A 19,907-nucleotide genomic window follows, 5' to 3' on the forward strand; every position below is an offset into this window, starting at 1 on the left:
ACAGACGGACCGACGCATGGGCGGACGGACAGACGGACAGTGGCGAAAACATAGTTTTCACTTTTCAGCCACCCATGACTTCGGCCTGGTGGAGACAATAATGCACTTTACCAAAACAAGAGATGATGAATAAGACAATGAATACTCACTCATCTAAGAATAAAAGCACAGCCTTTCTGTCTATTTATCAAAGCCTTTTTGTTTGTATATTTTAAACACAATTTAACACCACAACTTTTCATCCCTATCCCCCCAGATAGGAATGACAACTTGCGTAACAGCGTTTATGCCAATCAACCATTGAACCCAATACAAATTCCATTCTATGACAACTTTTTATCATAGTAGTCGTTGGACCCACTTTCTCCAGTAAAAGCATCCTTGATGTTGAGAAAGGGTCCATCTTGTTATTGTTATAATAATATATAACAATAATTCATTCAGAGGATTTGCCTCTACATTTGCATGTAACATGTGTCCTCTGCGTATAATCCATCCTATAGGAGCATTGTGGTTAAATGTCTTACTTAGGCAATAGGCACATTTCTACACATATAGAAGAAGTGTCTGTGAATGACCTTCCTCAACTCTTTTCAAAATAAAGTTTTTTTGTTTAGTATTTATGAATATTACATATTTACAATTGTGTGAAAACACTGGATTATATGAGTGACTAGTTTCTGCAAGAACTGTAATAAAGTATTTTAGAAAAATAAAATAAAAAGTCACCACAGCATCAATTCATATCCACAAACAAATACTGGTCTTTGTTTATGTTGTGTTAAAACAATAATGGTCAACTTTGTGTTTGCATATGCAAGGAATTTTACCTGGTGAGGTTGGTGCATTTAAATATCTATTCTAGACAGAAATCTTGTATATTTTACAAAATACATGGGATAAAAGATTTTAGAACAAAATGTAAATACAAAAAAATATATATATATATATATTTTAAACAATAGCCATATACAAAAACTAGGCTATACTGAATCGCACGTGTGGAAGTAATATTTATATTTATTGAAAATTGTATTTTTATTTATGTACATTATTGTATTTGATTATATTTCTTAAATATTTCTTCTTTTTCAAGGAATCCCTTGAGGGAAAGTACCGGGCCTTTATGTCTTGTTCGCAGAAATGCACAGTAAAGTGTTAATTTTAGGGGTGTGTGTGTGTGTGTGTGTGTGTGTGTGTGTGTGTGTGTGTGTGTGTGTGTGTGTGTGTGTGTGACTGTGTGTGTGTGTGTGTGTGTGTGTGTGTGTGTGTGTGTGTGTGTGTGTGTGTGTGTGTGTGTGTGTGTGTGTGTGTGTGTGTGAGTGAGAGAGAGAGAGAGAGAAAGATAGACTGGGTGCCACTGAAGAGCTCGGTTGGTTGGGAATGATGTCATGCTTTTCAAGTACGCAACCTGCAACATCCGGGTCTTCTCCTCCTTCTGTTTGGTTCTTCCAGCAGCAGCTAGCTAGCAAGCTGTCAAGCTGTCAAGTGGAGAGGCTGTGGGGCTAAAAAACCCTTTCGGCTTCTAATTTGGCCGCAGCAGCTCCGGGCCCAACATTTTTAAAGACTCAATTTGACTATAATATACCTTTTACTTTTGATAAAGTAATGTGTCCCTGGATTTCACCGAAGAACAGGGAGTTCCGCACTTTCACACATTATATGCACTGAGTCTGGAGAGACGACTGCTAGCTTGACTAGCTAGCTAGCTTGCTTTACTTTTAACCTAACCTACCTACCGCAAACTCGCCTCGTCGGTGTCGCCTCTCCGGGCGGTGGAACCGCGGTCCTTTGTCGTCAACTGTCACGTCTTCTGGTGCTGTTATAAAAACAAGCGTCTGGATATTTTGGTAAGTTTTGGTAAGAAAGACACTGAGGGACGTTAGTTAGCTTGTGTTAGTTAGCACCATGCTAGCATCGGCAACCAGCAGCAGGCCGCGCGCTGGCTCCCATACATACATTTGCTTTATATTACTTAGTCGCGCGAGCCTTTTTTCCCCTCTGTAGGTGTCCCGTGACAAACCTGATGTATTTCCAAATAAACATCAGCAACGGCCGCACGCGACTCGTGTCGACACTTTTAAGTTGAAAACATTTTTTTGTCGTGCGCAGGCAGTTGGTTAAGTAAGAAACCAGTCAAGGGTCAAGGCCCACCACGAAGAGCAAGCGACCCCGAAGAAGGTGTCTGTTTATTTTGGCTTGTCTGCTTTTTAACGTAGAGTCGAATTTGAGCGAACTTTTCAAAGTTTTATTTACTGTCTTGGAGAAACCATATAATTGAATCAATGAATTGCCTTTTAACCACATCGTCAAATGCGTTAGCGCTAGTTGAGTTGACAGTTAATTCCAGCAGAAACTGTACTGAAGTTAACGTGTGACCGACCAGTTACCTCACTATGGAAAATTATTTTAGTAACAGCAATGAGTATAGTGTTATTAGTGAATTGTTCTGCGTTGCGGGGGTTAGATGCTGCCCGGTGTTCTCAAAATATAAAATATTGTTTATTAACGTTTATCACGTTAGCTTTAATGGTAATACCCCAGTGGTCTTTTAGATTGATATATGCTAACGGCTAGTGTGCTCAATGTAGCCAAATATGTACCCAAGTCTACTATTTTTAGACTTGAGCCGGGTGCCTGCCTGAACTCAGCTCCAAGATGCTAATCTTTTTGCCATAAAAGGATGACAAGTTTGACAACGGTGCCATCTGTTTTACTTAACTTATATTTGGGGGTGGGGGTGTAATTTTAAGGGCTTGTCATACGCATTATATAAAAAAAGAAAGTGGATGATCTTTAATATGGCGTTTTGAAAATTTCGTAGTGTATGTATGTATGTATATATATATATATATATATATATATATATATATATATATGCACGCACGCACCCCAACTTGCTGGACTGGGATTACTCTTGAGGTTAAAATATTAAGCCTTATTGAATTTACACATCAACTGTTGCTTGACAACCCACTAGCTATTATCAGCGGACCAAACAGATGTATGGGAATGTCCCTGGTTTGTTCCAACCTACGTGCCCAAGTGTCCCTGAGCATGACATTTTACCCCTAATTGCTCCTCAAAAACACAGTCTTGGTGTGTGCCACCCATTACCTTTATTTCCATAATATGATTTGAACGGGTAACACACCATAAGTCAGTGCGGTGGTCACAAGAAAAGTTATCCCCAAACCCTACATGCAATATTATTTGCGATCAGTACCATAGAGATTTAGTTGCCTCATTCTTCTCTCATGACATCAGTTTTATTTCTGCTGTTAAAAATAATATGAGAGACCATATTAACTTCCTTGTTTACATTTGCCTGGCGACATTGCCGGCAAGTCGCAGACAGTATCAGTCCTCGACACTCAATGTCCCATGCTGTGAGACATTTAGAGCAATGCGTCGTTTGCCATTTATCGCTCAAAGCATAACTTGACACTCATGCACGCACATACATACATATATATATATATATATACATACATACACACTTTTCTTTTAATGTTTTTCAGGTGTTGAGGCAAGAAACATAATGGGGGCGTTTTTGGACAAGCCAAAGATGGAAAAGCACAATGCCCACGGTGACGGCAACAGCCTTCACTATGGTCTGAGCAGTATGCAGGGCTGGAGAGTCGAGATGGAGGATGCACACACGTCTGTAATTGGTCTGCCCCACGGTCTCGACCCCTGGTCCTTCTTTGCTGTTTATGATGGTCATGCTGGGTCCCAGGTGGCCAAGTACTGCTGTGAGCACCTGCTCGAGCACATCACCAGCAACCCAGACTTCCAGAATGCTCTGAAAGAGGAACCCTCTGTTGAAAGTGTGAAGAACGGGATCCGCACTGGCTTCCTGCAGATCGATGAACACATGCGGACCATTTCTGAGAAGAAACACGGTGTGGACCGCAGTGGCTCCACTGCAGTAGGAGTGATGATTTCTCCCAGCCATATCTACTTCATCAACTGTGGAGACTCACGGGGCCTCCTCACCCGAGCTGGAAATGTGCACTTCTTCACACAGGATCACAAGCCCAGCAACCCACTGGAGAAAGAGAGGATCCAAAATGCTGGTGGCTCAGTCATGATCCAGCGAGTTAACGGTTCTCTAGCTGTGTCCCGGGCCCTGGGAGACTTCGACTACAAGTGTGTGCATGGAAAGGGCCCCACGGAGCAGCTGGTCTCTCCAGAGCCTGAGGTGAATGCATTGGAGAGATCCGAGGCAGAAGATGAGTTCATTGTGCTAGCTTGTGATGGCATCTGGGATGTCATGGCCAATGAGGAATTGTGCGAGTTTGTCAGGTCCAGGCTAGAGGTGACGGATGATCTTGAGAGAGTCTGCAATGAAATTGTTGACACCTGCTTGTACAAGGTATGCCATGCCCACATAACGGGTCTAAAAGAAAGACCGAAAAACGATCATGATATTACAAGGCGTTGACTAATTACAGTAAAATTTATCTACATAATCTGTACATTATTTTTCTTTGAACAGGGAAGTCGGGACAATATGAGTGTGGTGCTGATCTCCTTCCCAGGGGCACCAAAGGTTTCTCCTGAGGCTGTGAAACGTGAGGCGGAGCTTGATAAATACCTGGAGAGCAGAGTAGAAGGTAGATATATGAATTTGTTTCCATATGAAATGTGGGGGAATTGCTGTTTAGCTCAAGGTATTTTGTACCATATATTCTGTTTGTATTTGTCCAAGGCTTATTATAGATGAATAAACGTAAACCATATGGACCTTATCTAATCAATAGCAAAGACAGTTTGATGTCATCATGTTTTATATTCTTTAACTGTTAGTTTAAAAAAAAAAAAATACAAATGCAAATACACAGGCTGCAATGGGTGCATGTGAGCCAAACCGCTGAAAGTTATTTAATTAATTGTTGCATTGCCAAAACGGCAAGACTTTTGGTACCATACCTGTCTAAATACTCCTTAGTGTGAGCTAACATTAGCTACTGTAAGTGATTGATGTGGGAGTGTTGGACTATGGAACAGGCGGGAAAACCCAGGGCAAACCAGGAGACGTAAAACTGTCTTCATCATGAATTAAACAAGACGGGGTCTAATACCGGTGTGGCTTCCATGTGGATCTTTGGACTTGATGTGGCTGTCTATGAAGTTAATCATCTATTACCTCAGTACTATGACATCAGTTATTTCCATATTTGGGAAAAGTTTCAGCCCTATTAAGCTGAAATGTTATATAAAACACAGAGGAAAGGCGTAGATATGGGAAGAGACATGACAGGAGTTCGTCTCTCAAAGGTCAATTTATGTTTTGAGCGAAAAATGTCAACCGACACATCGTACTAAATGTCCCACAACTTGTGGGACATTTAGTGTTGAGGACTCTGTCTGCGACTTGCCGGCAGCGTCACAACAATAAAGTTAATATGATCTTATGCATCTCTATGGTAACGGAGCTTACTTCCTTGCAACATTTTCTGAAGTGTCTGCAACTTTTCCAGAGATACGAAGGTCCTCCGTAGTGCTGCACGACTCTTGCTTGACTTTCCTCCAGAATTGACATGATTCTCACGAATTATTTTTCATGAATGAATGAATTGGACAGTTGGTTAGGACAATGGACCTTTCGGTAAGCGCCACCCGGCGCTTACCGAAAGGTCCTGCACGAAACCGGTGCTGCACGATTCTTCACGAAATGAGATTGCATAGGTGTTTGTTGTGCAGCACTAGTAATAAATGTGTTTATTAAACCAGAAATGTATGCACTTCGGAATGCAGATCTCTGACAGGCCGTGTTGCCTAGTCAGTACTGTCAGTCCCCACAACTGACAATACTGACTACAGCCTCAGCAAACAAGGAAGCTGTGGGGGAAATGGTTTGTGCGACAGGTGTTGCAACTGTTTGCTCACCATGCAACTCCTTGGGTCCAAACGGTTGCAAGGAGTTAACGCTAAAACCGTCTCGACCCTTTGGTGTGGTTTGGGCCATTGAATTCCATGCGTTGAATCACTAGGGACGACGCACGTCAACGTGCAACAGGACATATCACACCGCAGGGACAACGCTAAAACCATCTTGATCCTTTGGTGTGGTTAGGGCTTTATAGGCTGCGCAACAGTGACAATTTGTGGTGAAAACCGCTATTTTCGTGCTCGGACACAGGGACCCAGGGACACGCATAGCTGTCTATAGGAGTGGTTGCACCACTCAAAAATGGGCTGGATGTTCTTCAATGGCCTACTAGGAGTGTGCATGCAAAGTTTCATGCCGATCTGATTAGCTGTTTACAGACAGACTCACGGAGTAGAAAACAATCCCTGCCCCTGGCTGTTCCGACCTGGCCGAGATAATAAATAATTTTGCTTATCCAACAGAGATCCTAAAGAAGCAAGGTGATGAAGGGGTTCCGGATTTGGTCCATGTGATGCGGACATTGACATCTGAGAGCATCCCAAACCTCCCCCCTGGAGGAGAGCTGGCAAGCAAGTAAGGGACCTTTGTGTTATGATGCCTATGAAAATGCATTGAAGTCATGGGATCTTTATTACAAAACATACATACAATTGGTTTGACTAATCTGAGCATTGATCAAGGAAAGGTAACCTGTGTATTCTTATTCTCTTCAGACGAAGCGTTATTGAAGCAGTATACAACAAACTTAACCCCTACCGAAGTGATGACACAGTAAGTATACCAAGAGACTCTCTGTAGGTTTCATTTGTTTGTGTATGCAAAAAAAGTGTGTGCGTGTGTGTGTGTGTGTGATCGCCCCACATTTTTAACATTATCCCATGCATGCCGATACTATATTTAACACTGTGGAGCAAGATGATAACGCTGTGGTCTATTGTTATCTGGGATGTTTGAGGTTTCTGAATCCTAGTCGGATAAGAGGTGGGTGTCATCAAATATGCTATATTCACCAAATACCTCTGGATATTGTAACTATAATATTATTGTATTGTGGCAATTACATTTTTTTATTTTTTGAAACGTATATCCAAAATAGCAGAAGATATACAAGCTCACATCGAGCAACAATTTAGATTGATACAAACTTAGATTGATAAAAAAGGGAATTGATAACGGGAATAACAATTGTTTTTGTATTTCTTTCATATATTAGTTTTTACAGCTATTCAGTAAGCAGCTGTAAATTATTTGCAGACATTGTTAACTAATTCAATTGTAAAAGTAATTTGAGTTATTGTAATGCAATATTATCAAAAACAAAATGTAAACAAATGGACCACAAAACTATTTTCCTGTTCCATTTAACTGATGTGCTTTCCAAGCTTATTGTTTGGTCCTTGACAATGAAAACTGGCATTCATTTCATTCCATTATTATTTCAATTTTGGAATGGCGTCATGAAGTACAGGAAATTGATAGGATTATGTAGTCAACAGTTTATTAGAGGATCTTTGTCACAAAAAATGCAGGAGAATAATTTGAACTTTATCTGTTGACTTGCATGTGAACTCTCCTGTGGTATGTATTTTGCATTACCTCTTAGTCAAGGTGACGCACATGCATTGACAAAGCTAAACTTAATCCTTCTTAACATGTTGTTCTAAAGTCACAAATTAAAGTCACTCCTAAAGATGATCACAATTGAAAGCTTTGTCTATGCACGTCTAAGGATGCCCTGACCAAGAGGTAATAATAATAAGACAGACAGACAATCGTCTTAATGATGGGTTCCTAATTGAACCCATCTTTTTTCCATGGCCCACACCATATACAGGGCTTGACATTAACTTTTTGAGGCACTTGTCCTTTGGACAAGTACATTTCCCATTCACTTGTCCGGGCACAAAAGTCACTTGTCCGGAGCACGAGCACACGAATAGGCCTACATTTTAAATCAACTAACTAAGTTGGTTTTACTAGGTGAATACATGTTTGAATATTAGGTGAATATTCTAAGTTTGCAAGTTAATAGCCCTAGAATGTCTATGATTTTACATATATTTCATGTATTCCAAATACACAGCCATAGATCGGTCCTATCAGCGCACGGTTACCAGACTGACCTCGTCAGCATTTAACCTTGTAGGACTGCCTGTGCACCCACCCAATAATTAATTCCTAAGACTTGGAGACGTTTTTGGGACTAGTTTCATATTCATTTGAAAGTTCTGGCAGAAAATTTGTATTTAGTCAAATATCTCCACTTCCACGAGCTGCACACGGACGACATTCTCTCCGACGATGGGCCCGGAATGAGTGCACTTGGTCAGTCTGCTAACTGCTCTGATAGGACTGATATATGGCTGTGTATTACTGGGTCAGTCTGCTAACTGCTCTGATAGGACCGATATATGGCTGTAGGTCAGTCTGCTAACTGCTCTGATAGGACTGATATATGGCTGTATTTGGAATACATGAAATGTATGTAAGATTACAGACATTCTAGGGCTATTAACAATATTGGAAAGGTGATGATTAGGAAAGCCATGTTTTTTTCATTCAAGCTTGCTTCTCAACAGTGGTGATTAATGAATAGTATTAAGGAGGGATGTTTGAATATTATAACGATGTAAGTCATGGATTGTTTTACATTGTAGTGCAGTATACTGCAATGTGGTAAATAAGATAAAATACCACTGGTTCACATGACCTGAATGTTAAAAAAGCGAAGAAAATCGAATGGTATCTTAATGTTTCAATGGAGGCACCCACATACAGATTTAACAATGGGTCTAAGTGAAAGTACAGTAGAGCCCTTTTGGTGCCAGAAATGCCAGTTTGTCCTTGTCTGGGATCAGTTTATTGATGGCGGAAAAGAACAATGTTGCAGTTGTACATATGTTTAGTTTTTGCATTTGTCGTCCATCCATATACAGTATTTGTCATCCATTTCATTTCAACATCTTCATTACAATACAATCCTGGTCTGAACGACCATTAATTGATTCCCATGTAACTCTTTCTGGAAATTGTGATCTGTGATTTCATAATTCTGTTTAAAGGTTTGGGCATCAGATGTTTTTGAAGTGATCTCTATTGAATGATGCTATGTCACCAATTTTGAGACCACTGTAAACTAGACTTAAGATGTCTGTGTATAGTGTACATATCAAACTGATCATTCAGCATGTGGTAATAGTTACACTCACTGAAAAGGTAGTCAGGCATGTGCATGATGATAGCCTATTGCAGACTCTGCATTTAGTTGGTTTCGCTGGAACTTACCTCCAAAATACACCAAAACCTATGGAGTGTACTTTTATGCACAACTAGTGAAAGTTTATAGTAGAAGTAAGGAGCTATTGAAGGAAAAAGATTTTTTGCATAGTCACTCGTCAGGGCTAAATCTTTATAAGTCTTCAAATGCTAAGTCTTCAAATGAGATGACCCTTCATGTGAAGGGTCACTTTTGCAAACTAAACAAAATAACTTAAGGTGGAGCATTTAAAGCAGTGGTTCTCAAACCCCCACAGTAATTTAACTGGCACCCTGACAAGCTCATGGAATTATAGTAGTTGAGGCATTACATTTTGTTTGACTCGGTCCCACAGAAACATTAAATATAGCCTCACACCGCCTCACATTGCGAGTTTGTAGATCGGCTATTTTAATTATTATAATTTGTCCTTTTAGAAATGTGCAGATACCCTGTATACACTTATATTCTATGTTGGTTTGTGCACATTAACACTTACAGCACTAGCATTTACTGACAAATTATGATATAATTCACGCCAGCATTTTCCCCAGTTTAGCTCTTATTTTGAAAAGCCACATTTCCAGACTTCCGGTACTGATCATAAAATAGGAAGTTGAACGGTGCCTGATCAGGTCCTCTGTAGCAAACGGAGCTAACCGAGTGCAGTGGAGGGCTACACAGTGTCGGCTCCCTGCCGTGGAATAAACCTTGTTTTGACCAAAAATGCCATCTGGGACAAGGAATAGGAGATACAGGCGATTGAAAGAAACGGATAGAAGGGGTGTTTATGATGATGACGATCTAAGATGGCGCGACCCAGTGTTATGACAACAGCTAGCAACTTGATGCTAACGTAAGTAGCATTATGACTTGATCGATCGAATGCACTATAAAAGCGCAATTGCCGTAGGGCTACGCCAATGGCGTTAAGGGTAGTATTAAATAATAGGCTTCAATTGACGTACATCTAGGTCAATGGCGCGAAGTGCGTTAAGCAAATCATCTGATTACCCACCAAAATAATTTGGGGTCCGAAAAGTTTGAGACTTTGAGAACCACTTATTTAAAGAAGAAAAATCTCAAAGGACATTTAAAGGACAAATATTTATTAGGATCATAATTATGTTTAAGAATCATGCCTTCCTGAATTAATTCTTGCTTGGGCCAATAATAGCCTTAGCCCTTTTGTTGTCCACCTCTTTTTGCAGGTGCATACTATAGTGTATGAGGTTTAACATTAACCCGCTGAACACTACACCAGGTCATTTCCCTAATTAACACGTCTTCATGCATAGAGGGGGATCCTCTTAGTGAAATCACCAGGTGTAGTGTTCTGTTGAAATAAAATCCTCCATGCACTCTGTTGACCTCCATGACATGATTGGAGATCACCAATCATCAGCCCTGACCAATAACATTTGGAAGAGTTCCTTTCACTCACGTGGCTACATATTCAGTGTGCAGCCCAATGATGGGCTCTATGCACATACGCCATTTTGGAAACACTGCTACACCAGTGGTTCTCGCATTCAATTCAATCAAAGCAAACGGCATAAACAATATTAGTTTGGCTACTCTACAAAAATAAATCGTACAAGTTAGTTACAAGGCTGCATTCTGTCGCGCGTGCCAAGCTGTCATTCGCTTGTATTATTTCCCACCACAGAGTAACCTCACATCTCCGAGGACAGTCGAGACGGGCAGTGTCTGTAGGCCAATCAGAGGCAGGTGGGGCGTTACCATGCCTATGCTCGGACGCACACTAGATATACGCGGTTCTCGAGGTGTCCTTGAGTGTCTATGGGTGTGTAACTCTGAGAGTGTACAAATGGAACCGAAGGTCCATTTTATTCAATTTGTAGAGTTATTGAATGAAATGAAGAGTTATGGGGGTCCTTGAAATTAAAGTTTGAGAACCACTGTAAACTAAATGGAACACAGCCTTAATTTATATCATCGGAAACGCCTGAAGGAAGTAGGAAGAATGATTCTGTGTGCAACTGTGCATAGAGCCCATTGGTTAGGCCAGAGTGTGCTGCTTGCCCCTTTGTCCATGAAATTGGCACATGTAGCTGCACATCCAATAGCTGGATCCAGCTACAGCTTCACACATCTCTGAACATTTCTATATCAATTAATTATTAGCTTGTATCAGCAATTACCTAGCTTCCTTACTTGTGGCAGAATCATCCATTATGTCTATAATGAAACTCCATTGCTATGAGATGCAGTTAAGTAATGATGCAAATGCCAGAACATGTTTCCAAAATGAGGTAAACATTACATACATTTAAGACAAATGCATAAAAATAATTGCATTTGAAAGGCTAATGCAAGCACAAACGTCATTGTTGTTTTTGCCGTGGAATATAAAGGTGCATCCAATGTGTGCATCCAATACCACTAGGACTGGAAGCATTGGATTGGACTTCACTGAACCTTTAATTGTTGACAAATGCATTTTTACATAGTTACATTTACACTGAAGAATTTACTGGCCACTTTCCATCTATTTCTTTGCCCACATGGTATATAAATGATGTATATACCACTAAAATATTCAATTAATCAGCTACGCTATTAATTCAGTTCATTGCTGATGATTACCATAGTATACTTAGAAACAATATTCACTCACTAAGCACCACAGAGACCCTGGTTCAATTCCTGGCAGCGGTACCTCTGGCTTGGCTTGTTGCTCCAGTGAACACAATTGGCAGTGTACTGTTTGTGGGTGTGAAGCCGGCATGAGGTTGTTTCCTTGTCGCTGCATTAGCGACTCATAACGTTTGGTCATGGTGCCTGTACAGCAGGGAGTGGATCTGGGTGAGATTGTGTGAAATTCCTTAATTTCAGGTGAAAAGCGGTGGCTGTTGACTTTGTATTGTAGGAGGTACATGATAGTTGGCAAGTCAAGGTAAACTTTATTGTCCGCAAGGGAAATTTGTCTTGGGCTTGCCTTTCACCCCTGCTGCAGCCACACACATGATGACAAAACAAACGGAGGGGGGACACAACATTAAACAAGTACGCACATAGTATGGTTAATCTAACCGCTCACAGTCAATGTTGTTTCAGAGCCTCGTTCAACATTTTGGCACCCTCTATAGTCCAACAATGGGGGTTTGTGACAACAGAAAAAAACATGATCATTTGAACTGTAGAATTAGAATTGTATAGCTAGCCTTAAAATAGGCCTGGCATACCATTCTATTATTTTAATGTTAAACAACTGCTACAATTGTACATTTTGCAGGTAGAAAACGAAAAGCATTCTTAGAAAATATAAATGGTTCCATTGTAAAACCCAGAACAGTATTATGGACTGCACTCAAGTGAGCTGCAGTTTGCTAATCACCACAGTGGATCCTTTTCAGTGCACCTCATACTGTAGTCATGTAACACCAAGAATTTATACTGAACTATTTTTTGATAATTTGCTAGTTAAAATGACCCCCAAGGTTATTATGCAATTTCATACAAAGACCTGTTGAATCCTCTGCGTTTGTCAACAAACTATTGAAAATCGTGTTTTCTTTTTAATGCCCAGCACTACTAGCTATGACATTGTCGAACATGGACAATGGATAGTATTGATGAGATACCTTGTGGCTACTGAATAAGGAACAGAAAAAATAATCTTTTCATAATGTTGGCTGCAGCCTGAAAAAAATAATCCACTGTGAAATTAGTGACATACTGAATCCTTCAACTTCAATGGTGCAGTTGAGTAGATCAGTTGAGGGACGATGCTTCTAACGACGGGTCAAGAAAGCTGTAGTTTCAATCACAATGTCCTTAATGCAGTTTTCAGTGATAGCGGAATAACTCTCCTCTGAAACGCACCTCAGGCCTAGTAGCCATTCCAGACACGCTTCCACCTGTACAAAACTCCATTAACCTCTGTTCACTTGACTTCAGTTTTAGATAATAAACGGATTAAGGTTCAAAGTTTCTTTATTGTTACATCTTATGTATGAGAGACAAAATATTTGGTTCTGTTTTCCTTACCATAAATTGTAATAATAACAATCATATACATTATACAGTATAAAACAAGGAAATCATGAGAGAATCAAAGAATAGCGGCAGTATTAAGACAGTTAGTCCATTGGTACTAGCCCTCAGATATACAAAGTCACTCACTCCATTGGTACTAGCCCTCAGATATACAAAGTCACTCACTCAACACCTCCACTATATTGCTTGCTTTTCATGCTGCCCAACGTTCTCTGAATGCTCCCTGGGGGTAATACCACCTCCATTGAGAAACACTACTTTAAAGGGTCTTCACTTTTGAGAGATGCTGTAGAACAGTTTGATTTTGGTCGCTGTACAAATTTGTTTGACATGTACACTGGGGCAAACTCGATGCTGCATTCCTATACAGTAGATGCATAGTTCTTTTGATCTGTGTGATTGAAACGGAGTACATCTGGCAAAATGATCGCGCTTTACTCAGCTCTTCAGTTCAGACTCTACTCGTAATTAGACCTCTGTTTTGCACATTTTAAATGCCATTTCAATTTTATGCAGTACATGCTGTTATCTGTTTTGACTCAGAACGCTTGGATTTAGACCCTTAGTCTGAAGGGCTTTTCCTTCCTCTCCTCTTTTGTCAAGGACTCGGCATCCACAGATGACATGTGGTAACACAACCCCCCCCCCCCCCCCCCCCCAACCACTAACACAGCATAGAGTTTACAAACCGCCACCCTCTCAAGACCCCACAGCAGCTCAGCTCAGCAGTCAGTCTCTCCGCCACTCTGAGCGTTTGGTTTCTAAGAAGGGAATGTGATGCGAGGAGGAAGAGGAGATGCGTGCACACACACCTGGAATAGTGCGGCACCGGTCCACTCTGGAGTTAAGGATCCTCCCCCTTTTGTCTCCCCTTGTTATGTTCATCCAAACTAATACTAGTAATCCATAATGAGTGAGTTCACCAGGTTTCAGCTTGTTAGTTTTTTTTAATCAGCTTAAAGATTTGTTTTCTTTGGTTTTGTTTGTTGCTGTAATTAATTTGATTTCACATTTCCTTGTGTGTTTGTATATTTCTGTTTTTTGTTTTGTTTTTCTCTTTTTTTTTGTGAAGTGCAATTGTCCTGTACAAACAGCCTGTATTTAATGCAGCTTGATTTTAAGTTAAAAAAATCTAAGAAATAAATAAAAAAAATAATACAAAAAAAATAAAACGTTATGCACTATCTGCCCCCAAACCACCACCTTGCTCTTCTGGAGTTCTAACAAATGTCTATTCAGTGAATATTACCGTTTGTCCTCCAGGCGCTAAATGTTTCCGCTCTTTACTGCTTTTTTGTTTTTTAGTTGGTCTTTGCTCCTTAAGAAACGGGTAAATTGTATAGGTTGACAGACAGCACAGTAAGCTCAATATATCAAACCATTCAAATCCTAATTATTTTAATAATTTCTTTTGTTTTCTTTTTGTATTTTATTTTTTTAAGTGATCTTTTCTTTTACATGCTCAAGTAATAACAGCAAAGTGTTTTTCTGTCATTTTGGAAGCGTTAAATGAAAAAACAAAAGGAAATCTGCTTCATGAAAGAGTTGATGAAAAAGGAGTTCCCAGAGAGTTTGAGGTTTGAAGGTGATGCTCATCTAAAAACCTGTTCACACTTGCCATGTTTGTCTGTGCAAATAGGCATGTAATTGCAAGTGTGCTTCTGTGTGCGTGTGTGCGCGTGTGTGTGTTTTTGCGTGCATTTCTGTAGAGGTAGATCTGTATGTGCAACCCTAAATTAAACTTTGCTAAATGCCTATGGTAGTTCAGATGGCAAACCAACCCAGGCTGGAGATCAAGGGAATTGCTCCCCCATTGCTTAACCATTGTCCACCCAGCCATCTTTTCTATATCGACACAAGAGGCTCTCATTACGCCTTAATCCAAAAGTGTTGGATAACAGTTTACATGTGTAAAGCCTAATTTATATTTTGGCGCGTGGTGTAGCTTGGCGAAAATTAGATACAATTAGTTGTTACGCAACAACATATAAATTAGTCTTAATGCTATTTGAACAACTTAAAGGTATATATATATTCTAAAGTAATGTCAGATGATAACAAGTAGTTCAATTTACCCATGTTTTATAGCGAGTCAGCATCTCGACTAGTTTATCCACACAATCTGTGTCATTTTTTTAATATAATTTCCTGAAGATACATTGTTATCAATGCCCACCATGGGTGCCATATGATTTGAATGCTATTATTAGCTTTATGACCTATGCCAAGTTTTTTGTTTAGAATAATTTTTATCACAATATTCAGATTTTGTATTTGGTACAGATATAATTTTTAGGTCATAGCCGCTAACAATTTCTTCTAATTTACTCCATTTGAACAGTTAAAGCACTGACTATTTTAGAGGAATGCGCCTGCTCCCTCTCTCATTAGCTGAGTTCGAAAGTTGGCTCTCAACTTAAAGGTGGTTCTTTTTAAATGGTCTTTATTTGTTGACACAAAACGAGAACAAATCCACTAAACGTATCAAGGTTTCCTGGTTGTATAGCACCTTTTTACTCCCTTCATGTTGTGGCGCGCTCTGCTTAGAAACCTCCCCAGCACACCAGAAGTCAGAGCACAAAACAGTTTGCTGCTATAGTGAATGATCTATTGAGTTGATTTGCAGTTAATTTTTCCCTTTTAAAAGATGAATACTAGTCACTGACTAAATCTGTATTTAACACACAGTAGATACAGTCTATTTCTTGAAGAGACATTTTTATTTCAGATTTATTTTCTTCCATTGTTTAAAATTGCATTGTTTGAAATGTATGTATGTGTATATTTTTGACTTAAATATCAAGGAATAAATGATGTCGCCTGAGTTAGTTTTTGCCGTGGACAAGATAATGTTCTGTTTTGTCTTTGGATGTTAAGACCTGAAAATTCTAGGTATAGAAAATGTCCCTTTTTGCTACCTTAATCTCCCTCTGAACTCTGCTTGGTTTTATTTATGTAACACAAAGTAATGTACTACATATATAATTCCTCCTTTATACAATTGACAATCCTAACTTTTACTGTAATTGGCCCAATGAAATGTAACGATTGTCTTTCTTTTGTGTTTTTTTGCAGTACACACATTTGTTAGATTAATTTATATCCTGAATGAACTGAATTCTGTTTTATGGCACAGTGGGCCAAATACCACTAGACCCCCCCCCTCTAATAACAATTACAGTATATAACTTGCAGAGCTCTAACTAACTTAACATTTAAGACTATGTTTAGAATGATGGCCCTGCGAGTGGGATTTTGTTTTATTTGATCTTGAGGTTTCCATGCAGATGATTTGTTGCTTTAAAAAGCATCAAACATCAGTCACACTACTGTAAATACATGTAACAGCATGGTCATCATTTATTGGCTCATTAGACCAACGGAAGTGTTGTGGAAGTGGTTGTCCACTTGAAATCATTAACAGTTCCTCTTGTAATTCAAAATGAGGGGAACAAAATACTTTTTTTCCCCTCCATCAAACCTTTGTCTCCCTGCTTATTACCCATTATGTCAAAAGGAACCACAGTTACAAAGCGTGTACTAATAATTTAACCGCTGTGTAGACGATATCTATTTTTAATCCCAGTCTTTTTGGATTAATAGAATATATGCCACATTATTGTGGGTATGTTATTTTTTGAATATGCCCATCTATTTACAGTACATGAAGTAAATAATGAAAGCTCAAAACTATTCTAAGCAAATTATTCAGTATTTTCAATAACCTCACATTGGAAAGAACGCTATCAGTATATTTCAAAATTGCTCTTTTTATTTTTATTTTAGATAAGTGAAACATTTCTATGCCACCTGTAAAGCTGTACCTTTTTGCGCTGGATTGCTTGTGTTTGGTAAGTCAGGTCACTTATTGTCACTGTTGTCTACCAGTTTGCACCATCTATTACTTATTGTAAACTTGCTAGATGTGAATAACATTTAAGCAGAACATGGCATGCAACTTTTCTGCGTACTAAACAAGGAACACGCATACACTAAGCAACTAGGGGCCATCTCCTGTTTTTAGGTCTATGTCGGGCTTTTGCTACAGCTGCTGCACTTCCCCTTAGTAATCCTGCAATTCAGGATATGGCCCTGAAATGATGCTGGTTTATATTGTTGTGCTTTTATACAGATTTGAAGAATCAAAATAACTTCTGCTACAAAACTTTTATTTCTGAAATTGACTAAAGTTGTTGTATGGGATGTTATTTACAGTGGTTTGACCCGTATAGGAGTTTTTCTTTTAGTAATATAATATAGTTTTTCTTTTATAATATATCACCCACCTTTTAAAAAGCAGACAAAAAAACAACTCCAACCATCTCGCCGTCCGTATTTATTAAAGTTTCATAAAACTACCATACCTCATACCATACATAGGAAAACATTTCCCCCCCAAGTGTTTGAAATAATCACTTCAGAACTGACACAATCGAGCAGTTCATAAAGCCTTTAGAAGTTGTCTTCTTTAAGATTGATCCATTTGGGCAGAATAAATCTACATTATGTTGACGTACAGTATTGGAGTGAAGTGTGCTGATATGAAAATGGTGATTTAAAATGACCACTGCGAATTATAGCTTATTTTGTTAACTTGACCTTTGTCTTATAAGATAGTACCCCTCTAAAATAATGCCCCCAAACCCTTGTTGCTCATGTAATTTCACTCATCTACTTTAGTGATATTCAGTTAGTACAAAGATCTAGAATTGTATCAAGGTTCAGGGTTCTAGAAATGTGTGATATTTAGGTTGTGATTCAATGACAATGGTCATATGCACTGATCGTCTGTATAATCAGTTTATTTTTTATTTTTCACAAAAGTATGTTATTGTAGGGGGGAAACTATTATAAAGCTATTTACAGGGTTACCTTTGCTTGCCTGGAACTAGGTTCTGTATATTAATGTACAGAGGTGTACCTGGCTGAAGTTAAAGAGATTTTAACACTTGCGCCCTATTGTACATATTAATGTACCTCAGTTGTGGCGTTTTACTGTGTGACCCTTAGCAGTGGTGGGTTAAGTGTCACCCTCCAGGGAGACCTGAGCCTCACGTTGCTGACTTTTTCAGCTCATTAATAAGCTCACCGATTTGCCTTACCTAATCTAATGTTACCCCCTAAAGTACTTGTTAAATGGAGCACTATGAGGAGTAATTCTACTGACATTACTTTCTTATAGATTAAAACTGGCTTCCATGTAGGGTACTTGAAGTATCAACATAGTGACATATTGTGCTGGTAGTCACATGGTACAAATGTTCACCCATTGCTGGTTTGTATACTCCATGTTAGCTTGTTAAAATATTACTCGTATAATTTTTTTTTCCACTCCAGCAGATGATGTCATAATTTAACAAATGCAAGTGTTTAACAATATTGGTGACCTTGTAAGCATTCAAAAAATGTGCGCGCATACATTCATGTCTGCTACATATGAATACATTCAAGAATAGCTTTAGAGTGCTGTAGATAAGTATTGTCAATGTTGATTCAAATGCTTCTCAGAGGCCTCTGTGAGTGACTTTACAAAGTTCAATAACTGTATATTTTGTATTATGTTCTAGTTCCAAAGGAATGACAGAAAAAAAATGTTTAAAAAAAGCTTTGTTCCCTGAACTAAATTGTACTATTTGTGTTGTCGATTGAACAAATTGCATTCCTCGCTTGTGAATTGATGCGTTTCTCTCCTTCCTCCCTGAATATCCGCCCCTCCTTTCTTTCATTTTTTAGCCTTTGAAGTTTGAATAAAATTTCTAGTTTGCAGAATGTATCACTAAATAAATGGGTTGTTACCTTGTACAGTACCTCTCATTTCATCTCTTTTGATCTGTTGGTAATGTGAAAGGAAAAGTGTGTATGTGTGTTGGGGGGGGGGGGGGGGGGGGGGGGGGTCGCTCTCCTTTGCAGGCATAAATTCTTCTTAACTGGGAACTCTGGATTATGTAACCATAAATAGTGCCAGGGCCTTGAAGAAAATAAGACATTATGACGATGCTTTGGTAATGTGAGCTGATATAATACCGGTCTTGTCTTGTACAGTCACAACGCCTTTTGCATCATTCCAGATTGTGTGGCTACTGACTAGGTTATAATAACTAATCAAAACATTGCGTTTTGTGTGTATAAGACATAATTCAGTGTTTCAATGTATGTAATGCAGTTATCACAGATCTAATGATGACTTGTAAATGTAGACAGACATGTCTATACAGTACATGAGCTATACAGTACATGAGACAGACATTTGGACAGGTATGGGGAATTTGATTTATAGATGTAGAATTGACCATGGCCATTAGTCGTCTCTTTGAGATAATCAATTTCATGGATGTTTAATATAAATCTTCAAACACTTGTCATAGATTTGGTCGCCTCATTATACTTCGTTGAGAGTCCTTGTCCTTAAACAAGAATTCCGGACTAGGCTTTACTTACCATAATCTGATGTTAAAACTATTTCAACCAATCTATGGTTGCACAGACTTTTGGATCGCCTCATTGGACAAGATTGAGTCATTGTCGTTAATTGATGTAACTTTTTGCCCTGCCCCTTTCTTGATTGGTCTGTTTGGTAGTGTTTTAAAGTTTAGAACCTTTGGACGATTTGTCATACAGATTTGTTGGTTACCTCTCTGGACTCTGTCCTTGTCATTCACTGACCTTGCCCTGGCAGCCGCCTACTACACCCTACCAACATTTATCCAATAGATCATTTGATACTTTTTG

General features: G+C 39.1%; 1 protein-coding gene across 3 annotated transcripts in view; it reads left to right on the forward strand.

Annotated features, from left to right (window-relative positions):
* Positions 1-1,466: 1,466 nt before the first annotated feature.
* The window catches only part of ppm1aa (protein phosphatase, Mg2+/Mn2+ dependent, 1Aa), a 32,001-nt gene continuing 13,560 nt past the window's right edge, over positions 1,467-19,907 (forward strand). For 2 of the 3 annotated variants that reach the window (XM_079528120.1, XM_079528121.1), the window contains exons 1-5: positions 1,467-1,850; positions 3,522-4,378; positions 4,502-4,619; positions 6,361-6,472; positions 6,613-6,670. In XM_079528120.1, coding sequence (XP_079384246.1) covers positions 3,542-4,378; positions 4,502-4,619; positions 6,361-6,472; positions 6,613-6,670 — 1,125 coding nt within the window. In that variant the 5' untranslated portion in view covers positions 1,467-1,850; positions 3,522-3,541. Of the gene's footprint in view, positions 1,851-3,521; positions 4,379-4,501; positions 4,620-6,360; positions 6,473-6,612; positions 6,671-13,781; positions 18,981-19,907 lie in introns of those variants that run through there. The other variant, XM_079528122.1, reaches the window with a different exon arrangement.

This window comes from Electrona antarctica, assembly GCF_951216825.1.
Source record: "Electrona antarctica genome assembly, chromosome: 18".
Taxonomy (NCBI): Eukaryota; Metazoa; Chordata; class Actinopteri; order Myctophiformes; family Myctophidae; genus Electrona; species Electrona antarctica.